We start from the raw sequence: 9,360 nt of genomic DNA on the forward strand, positions 1-9,360 counted from the left end.
ATGATAAATTTCCATACTTTTTTTCACTATGTACTCATAGAGAAATGAGGAAACTATGGCGACAGTAGACTTTACAGCTACCCTTATTGTCTCCAGTTTGTAATTATTATAAAGCATTCTTACTTTTGAGCACTTCATAACTTTTTTAAGATACATTTTAGAACTTAATTACTTACACTTCCTCATTGTTTTTGAACTTGAGCTAACTAATTTTAAACTATTATCACACAAATGTATGTACAACTGTTTTTTTGTTATTTAACTTTTTATTCGGCCGTACACATTTCGAGTTGTGCAAAATTAAATAATGCATAACATGGAATTTTGTTAATATGGCTTCTTAAGTGTCATTTTTATATTGAAATATTTCTTTTACAAGTTGATTGTCACTCTAGAGAGCTGCGTTCAGAAATATTAGATGTGGAACTAGTAGTAGGTACTTTATTCCTTGCGGAGTACATTGCGGACTTCCGCTCCGCTTACATAGTTGCAACCTTTTTTATTCCTTGCTTCTTTTACAACGCACGAGAGAGAGAGAGAGAGAGAGAGAGAGAGAGAGAGAGAGAGAGAGAGAGAGAGAGAAAAATCACTCATCCATTCATACCTCCACACTCATTCTTTGGACCTCCGTTTCCGCTGCTTTCTTCCACACTTTCCTCTCTTCCTTCCACACTCTCATTCATACCCAGCTACCCTCCTCCCTCCCGCATCTCCTCCAGTTTTTTCATCCAAACCTCTCCCTCCTCCTTCTCACCTAAAACCTCTCCTACCATCTCCTGCCATCCCTTTTCCGTCCCCCAATCCGTGCATTCCTCCCATATATGCTCTCACGTTTCCTCTCCCCATTCACATATCCTACACTTTCTTTTCTCTTTCTCTTCCCAGTATCTACCTCCTCTTGTCAGTATCTACCATCTCCCCCAGTATCTACCATCTCCTAACCTAAACCTCGCAATCCTTTTCCATCTTTCCTCTTTCCAATCCCTCTTCAAGTACTCCGGCACTCCCTTTCCCTTCACTCTGTTATACCATCTGTTGAACTTCGAGCTCCTAATTTTTTCCCACCTTTCCTCTTCTTGCCGCCTCCTCTCTCTTGCTACCACCTCTTCCCCCCTTAACCCTCCCTCAACTTTTCTATCTCCTTGATATTCCAGCTCTTTTCTTCATAGAAACCTCTTCTTTCTTCCTCCCATTTTCCTATCACCTCTCCCTCCTTCGCTCTACCTCTTATCTCTTCTCAACACAACCTTGCCAACTTCTCCCCTCCTCCTTCTCCCAGTTTCTTTTCATAACTCCATGCCCTCATTCCTGCCCTTCCCCTTAATTTTTCCCTCTGCATCTCCTCCCTTACCATGTACCCCGGTGTGTACCTTCCCACCCCTATTAGCCATTTCAAATACCTGTCCTGTATCCTCTCTACCCTTTCCCTTTCTTTCCACCCCCAAATTTCTGCCCCATAGCTAACCACCGTCCACACCAACCTATCAAATAACCACATCCTTCTAGCCCAGTCCTTTCCGAATTTCCTCTTTCCTATTCCCCATACTTCTCTCATCACCTCCTTTTTTGACTCTCTCCTCTATATGTTCTTTCTGTCCCCCATTTGCCATCATCATGTAGCCCAGATATTTATACCTTTTCACTTCCTCTATTTCATTTCCTTTCCATTTCCATATTATCTTTTTCTGTCTCCCACCCCCTCTTCTACACCTCATCACTTTTGTCTTCTCCACATTTACTTCTAATCTTTTCTGTTCTACATATCCTTCTAATGTTTTTATTAAGCCTTTCATCCCTGCTTCATCCTCTGCCATCACCGCCACATCATCCGCATACGTCAAGGAATAAATTTTTCTTCCCTTCACCTTTACTCCTCCCCCCCCCTTCTCCAATTCCTCATCCAAATCCGCTAGCAGTAGTGTGAACATGCATGGGCTCAACGGACATCCCTGTCTCACTCCTCTATTTGTCCAAAAGTCTCCCCCCTCCCTTTTCCCCACCTTTATTCTACTTATTGTCTCCTCCAAAACTTTCTCACACCTCACCACCAGACTCTCTCTCACTCCCTTCCTCCTCATTGTCTGTACCAGTATCTCCCTATCCACCGAGTCAAACGCTGCTTTCATATCCACAAACATAATTACTATTTTGCCTTTTGCTTCCGCTATTTTCTTATTTATTAAATAATTTAACATGTATATGTGGTCTATCGTTCCTACCCCTCTCCTAAACCCCGTTTGACTCGGTGGTAATATCCCTTTATTTTCCACTTCTTCCCTCAATCTCTCCGCCAAAACCGCCGCATACACTTTATACGCCGTTTGCGTAAACGTAACCCCCCTATAGTCTTCTACCTTTTCCCCCTCTCCCTTTTTCACTATCGGTACCACTATCCCTTCTCTCCAATCTTCCGGCCATCCCTCTCCCTTCCACACTCTATTACATATCTCCCACAGCCATTCCCTTATTTCTTTTCCCTCATATTTCCATACTTCATTCGTAATCCCATCAGATTTAGATGTGGAACTATAAAATTATATTTATAAGAACAATAATTGTTAATAAAAAAAATAATTGTACCCATAGGCATGAATAAATAAGTAATGAATAATAAAAAAAAAAAACTTTTTTGTGTTGTATTACGATTTAAAAAAAAAAAGCAAAGACAAACGGTTCTCAAAAGAACTTTTTTCCATACCAATTTCTTCACTTGTAGATAACTTTTCTATAAGATATCTTGCAGAAAATGATCACTTTTACTAAAACGATTACTTCTGTTAAAATGATCTCTTCTAATACGTTTTGTGTCGAAAGTTAGTATGAAGAACCTGATAGATAACGTATCTGTTAGATAATGTAACCAAACGTTGTATGTAAAGATTGTATGTATTATAAATATTATAGTGTAATGCGGTATAGTTATACTACAATTTTGAAAAGAGAAAGATGATTGGCCGTGTCAGAAACCATCCTGAAAATTCAATACTGGAGGCCGAGATATATCAAAGTTGTGCTACACGAAGAACCGAGAAGTTGATGGCTAGGGGAACAACTCCACGACGATTATGTACTGTACATGGTGAATGACTGAGCGGTTCGAAAGATTGTGATTGGAGCAGATGTCTGAAGATTGTTCTGTATTACAGCAAATTTCTACGTCAACTCTTATCTTTTTTCTTTTATTTTTTTTTTGCTGTCTTTCTTCCTCCTCTCTCTTTCTCTCTCTCTCTCTCTCTCTCTCTCTTTATCTCTACGCATAACACAGGTTGGAAGTCTTATTGTATTTATTTATTGTAACCTGTTGAAGTATTTTGTACAACTGACCCGAATCCGATCGTAGCATGCGAATTGTATAAATCGACAGATGTAAATATAGTGCAAAATTAATTGGGTTATATTTTCTGTTTTATTCCCCAACACATTCACGTTCAATAATTGCTGAGGCTCTTATTTTTATTACATTTTATAAGATAATATGTTATATATAACTTTATATTTATATTTATAAATGAATGAATTTAATGGAAAGTTATAAAATATCTTGATAACGTTTATTCGCTTCGAACATAACGTAGATGCGCAATTATTCAACACAACAATTATACATAATTATTTTAATACACGTTTCCAAGCAAAAAGCCATTACTTAATGACTAACATATACATTAGTTTTGTCTTGCTGTTCAATAAAAAAATTTTTAACAGTTTTAAAATTAAACTCTCCAGGAGTAGATAGTGTAGACAGTTTTAAGCATTTACTGTAAAAATCATAAATTGTGTATAGAGGAGAATATCGTGTAAACATTAAAAAGTGTATTGATAAAGTAATTTATCTATAAATACAATTATTGTTTTCTTATTATACTTCAAAAAATATGTTTAAGTCATCGTCGAAGCTCCAAGAATCCAAAGGCAAAAAGAAAGGAAATATATGGCAGCTATTTCGAGCCACGAATTTTGAATCGTTAATGTATCCTTGCTTCACTATTTGTCGTATTCTGGGCATGTTTTCATATAAGATCAATGCTTTAAACATCAAAATTTGCAAAATATGCTACGTTTTATCGATCATTATTGCCAGCGTCATTAGCGTTTGCACACTAATAGCTTTATATGTACTCAATTTTTCTAAAGAAGTTGAGTATACAAACGTACCGATAACCAAAAAATTGCACGACAACTGGTTGCTTGTTTCCGGCGGTTTCATGCAGGTTGTCACATTCATTTTAAATAAACCGAGAATGCATTTAATTCAAACCATATTGGAACTCTCTTTAAGATTGCCCTTGGAAACATACCAAAATCTATCTAGACTTATTCATACCAAGGACATTTTTGGCTTAGTCTATATATTCGTGGAAGCGTCGATAATTTTCTGCAACTTACCAGAAAACTTTTTATCGAAGATATTCGTCCTATATAACATCCTGTTCTCGTTTCAAATGGATATGTTATACATGAATTGTGTTTTTGTATTAAAAGCCTGTTTCAAACAAATAAATGACAATCTAATAAATTTAGAGGCACCAGTAACGAATGATGAGTCATATAGCTTTAGAAGCATCTATTATAATGGGAGAAATTCGTTGATGCTCATGGAACTCAAAGCTTTGAAGAAACAACATTTAGCAGTCAGTGACACAGTACAAGTGCTAAATAAGATTTTTAGTGTGCAACTTATTGCTAACATGAGTAAGATTTTTATTGGAACCACTTTCTCATTGTACTTCTACGTAATGCGTTGGAAAATTGGCATGCTTTACGCAGAAAATAATTTGATAAACGTCCAGATTTATGATATGTTTTTAGTATTAACTATGACACGTTCTTCTTTAAAAATGGGATTGTTAATATGGACTTGCGAAACCGGCAAAAATCAAGCAGCAGCTATCAACACTACCGTCCATAGCGTGCTAAACAGCACCAGCGATAAGGAAATAAAACACGAGGTAAATTAAAAAATTAGAACTTAGTTCGCACATTTTGTATATTTTTATGATTATGTATTACGTATGTCAAAGCAATTTTTAATTATTTTTTTATTAGATTTATAATTTTTTCTCAATTTAAAATTGATAAAGTTTTTTATGTGTTACAGTTGCAGCTATTTTCTCTACAATTAATGCATCATAAAAATGTGTTCTCTGCAAAATGGTTTAATATGGACGTAGCACTTCTCACTGCTGTAAGTGAACGATTATTTGCCTTTAGTTCATTATGAATGTAAATACCATTAACTTATTTTCTTATCTTGTTTTTAAGATGATGCGCGGCATTACTACGCACTTAGTAATCTTGATACAATTCCTGTACATATCTTGCAATGAGTAACCTACAATTCATTTAAATATAGTAAGCTAGTAAAAAGATACCTGATCAAATAAACAAAAATATTTAAATAATTGAAATACTAAATATTTCTATTTTTATTTTTGTAAGTAAAAATATTTCCATATTTAATTTTTATACTTTTCTTCACTTTGTACATGCAGGATAAAAGGTATTATGGTTACAGTTGACAGTACGACTTACCCCTACTATCTTCATTATTACGTGACGAATTCATAAATTGCTTATGGAATTATTCACTAATCCGTTTTTAATGACGCCAATACAAAATAGCTGATAATTACTATAAGACATTTTTATTTTTAATGTTTCGAAACTTTTGAAGGTATATTTGATCATTTAATTACATATTTTTCAGATTTAATTTAGTTAATAAAAAGGTACATGATTGACTAATATAAAAAAAATTTTTTAAATATTTAATATTTTTAACATTATAAGTAGAATATTGTTAGTTCCACCTAGAATATTTTGTTTATAGAGATATTTACATGTCTAGAGACATAATATTTGAAAAACTTATTTACATCTTACATACATGTTGATTGTATTGTTTAACTTACAACACGAGTGAGAAATAATCATTATCTTTAACTTGAATCTGTTCACCAAATTTTATTTTATTAAGTTCCAGTTTTGAAAAAGATGATATTAAATATGTACCAACAATAGTAAATTGTTTTTAATGTTTTTAACGTCATTTCTAAAAATTCTGTAATGAAGAAATGTATTTCATTTTAGAGTAAGCAATACTCGTCACTTCGTCTAACTAAATATGTCATTTTTAGTCATCAGTTAAATATATATTAAGTCTAAGCGAAATTATAGCATTGTCCTTGCATTATAATCCAATCTTTTATAATGACACATTTGTTACATGTCTTTTATAATAACATAAGTATTTCTCAAAACTTTAGCATAATTTTAAAAGTATTTATACATACAACATTTATGCAATCACGCGGTCGTACAAACTTTTATTTATTACATTTTAATAAATACGAAAAAGATTTATAATTCATAATTGTCGAGTCTAAATTAAAATCAGAAAATAAATATCAATAATAACATTCTGTATCAGTGGAAAATTTTAATACCTTTAATATTAGAGAAAAAAAGGTGTCAATATTTTTGTATCATAAATTATATATTCGTGTATACATGTTGTATTATTTAATATTAATTTGTTTATGTGAGATCAAAAAAATAAAGTTAAAAGAATATAAAAACTTCGAATATGTCAAAATATAAAGTTTAAGAACGATCAATTTTTATTAATTGATCCTGGGAAAGACTTATCCACGTGGACACTATGTGGTCTTTTGCTTCGTGTACGCGTACATGGTTCATACATATTACAAAAATTACACACCATTTCTTTTTATATTCTTCATTCTAATGATAAATGTTGATCGAAGAGTGTCATGGTTACTACACAACTAACAAGTAATTCTTTGAGTCCTTACTCACGAAAACTTTTTGCAGTATTAAGTTTAAATTCAATGCGAGTAGATCGACAATAAAGGGACTGTATCGATATTACATTTCCAAAAAGAAAAAGTTTCTAATGTTATGTTAAGAATGAAGTTTTCGCAATCACATTTTATTTAACAATAAAGTGCATCTGTCAAGTGATTAATCATTCTTAGGTCTTTCACGATTCTCCACTAATAATGTTTGGTTCCTCAAAATTACAAACACGAGCCATTGACAAAATGCGAAAAAAATGGCGATTTTTTTGTGCCACGGATTTCGAATCGTTGATGTGTCCGTGTTTCATCTTTTGCCAAATTCTCGGAATATTTCCATATAAGATCGACGCTTCGGTCTTCAAGACTTCCAAACCACGTTACGTTATTTCAACCATCGCTATATGTGTTTGCTTCATTGGATTCTTAACCGTTTTCTGTATGATCAACATTTATGGAATCACGAAGTTCAAAGGCGTACCCAGGATTATTGAGCGTAATTGCTTTTACATACTAAGTAGTTTTATAGCGGTTGTGACATACATTTTGAGCGGTCCACGAATGCGTTTGCTCCAAACGATAATGGAGATCTCTTCGAAATTACCTCCAGAGTCATATCATAAACTTTCCAAACTAATCCACGCCAAGGACGTCTTAGGTTCCATCTTTATAGTTTCAGGGGCGATATATTTCTCAATGGACATCCATATTGTACTCCAGTTTTTCTTAATGTACGTTTACCTTCTGATATTTCAGATGGATATGTTGTATATGAATTGCGTTTGTGTACTAAAGGCCTGTTTAAAGAGAATTAATGATAATCTGGAACATATGCGGGAGCTCATGATAGAAAATGAGGTGTATCATCTCGATCCGATGTACAAGCATAGAAGTCCATTCTTGCTGATCGAACTAAGAGCTTTGAAAAGGCAGCATCTGACGATCAGTAATACAGTGCAAATGTTGAATATAATTTTCAGTTTACAGCTTCTCGCTACCATAATTATAACTTTCGGCGAGATCACTTTCCATCTCTACTTTCATATATTGTATTGGCAAGACGGCACAATCCTGATCAATATAGACGACAGCTTGTATGCTACATTCTTGACGATATCCATAACGTATTATTTTATAAAAATAGCGTTGATAGTGTGGGCCTGTGAAACTGGCAAAGATCAGGCTGTGCGGATCGCCACTACCGTTCATGATGTGCTTAACAGCGTAAGCAATAATGAAATTAAAGCCGAGGTAATGCAATATAACTTCATTTGTATATTTCTATAAATATATCAAACATATGTAATAAATATGTACAATATGCAAATACCATTAACGTAATTTTTTTATACATTAAATTTAATCTGATGGTTTAGTTATTATATCTTCTTATTTCGTTATTAATTAATTTATGATTTGACTTTACAGTTGCACTTATTTTCCATGCAAATTATGCATCGTGAAATTAGATTCGCTGCGATGGGTCTCAATGTGGACGCGACGCTTCTCACTACAGTAAGCTAACAAATGTCTACCTTTATGTAATAAAAGTGATATATTCAGTTTTCGGATTTTATTTCAGATTGTGGGGAACATCAGTACATATTTAATAATCTTGATGCAATTTTTAACTATGCCACAATTTTGCAATAAAGAAGTTATCTTAAATGTTACACAAATAACTCAATGAAATAAAGGGTCATATAATTGAATGATAAATATTTATTTTAATAGTAAAAGTTATTTTTATTAAAATATTTAATTATTATATTATTATATTGTATAATAGTATTTAGTAATATTGGTAATATTCTAAATATTATAATATTTACCATGAAAAATTGGTGAATAGTATTACTATGAGGTTTTAAGCACATATACATTCGCAAAAATTATATTTATAAAAAATTTTTTGTGAAATAACTGAATACATATTATATAATATATTGATATATTTATTGTTTTTTTATTTTGTTTAAACAACACTTTATTCGTGTATTTTCATAATTAAAAGAATTGTATCTGTTTTTATTCTATTTCTATGTCATTATTAATAAACGAGAAACGGTCTTTTTAAGTTTAACTGTAACTTATGTCATAACTGTTATTAATTTTATTAATCAGGATAAAACATCGACTAATTTCAATTTAGGTAATGAAATTGTCTTGCATTATAGCTTGGTTCATTTCACAATATTATGTTTGTTAATTATGCACGCTTCGGAATAATATCAATATTTTTTAGAATATATATAGAGAGTTTTAATAATATTTTAGATGTATAACAAATTTACACGCAATAACGTTTATATAATTTAAATTGGAATATAAGACAAAAATTTTGATAGAGTTATTCTACTCATTTGATGTAAATTTAATATAATTTTTCTTAAAAAAAAAGAAAATTATACCATTATTTATTTAGTGTGTAAATGATTATCTTAGATAGTTTATTTAATAAAAGATATGGAGATATCAAATTCGGAACATAAATTTGTATATTAAAATCAGATAATTGTTATTGATTGGATAATTGTTATTG

General features: G+C 32.2%; 2 protein-coding genes across 2 annotated transcripts; both read left to right on the top strand.

The window, feature by feature from the left end:
- Positions 1 to 3,749: 3,749 nt before the first annotated feature.
- LOC120357926 lies at positions 3,750 to 5,402 on the top strand. Its single transcript, XM_039449934.1, has 4 exons — positions 3,750 to 4,692; positions 4,810 to 4,949; positions 5,099 to 5,185; positions 5,263 to 5,402. The coding sequence occupies exons 1-4, from the start codon at positions 3,876 to 3,878 to the stop codon at positions 5,329 to 5,331; spliced, it is 1,113 nt and encodes a 370-aa protein (XP_039305868.1). The 5' UTR covers positions 3,750 to 3,875; the 3' UTR covers positions 5,332 to 5,402.
- On the top strand, positions 5,395 to 8,567 carry LOC113004098 (putative gustatory receptor 28a). Its single transcript, XM_039449933.1, has 3 exons — positions 5,395 to 8,069; positions 8,247 to 8,333; positions 8,401 to 8,567. The coding sequence occupies exons 1-3, from the start codon at positions 7,023 to 7,025 to the stop codon at positions 8,506 to 8,508; spliced, it is 1,242 nt and encodes a 413-aa protein (XP_039305867.1). The 5' UTR covers positions 5,395 to 7,022; the 3' UTR covers positions 8,509 to 8,567.
- Positions 8,568 to 9,360: the final 793 nt, after the last annotated feature.

Source organism: Solenopsis invicta, chromosome 5 (genome assembly GCF_016802725.1).
Source record: "Solenopsis invicta isolate M01_SB chromosome 5, UNIL_Sinv_3.0, whole genome shotgun sequence".
Taxonomy (NCBI): Eukaryota; Metazoa; Arthropoda; class Insecta; order Hymenoptera; family Formicidae; genus Solenopsis; species Solenopsis invicta.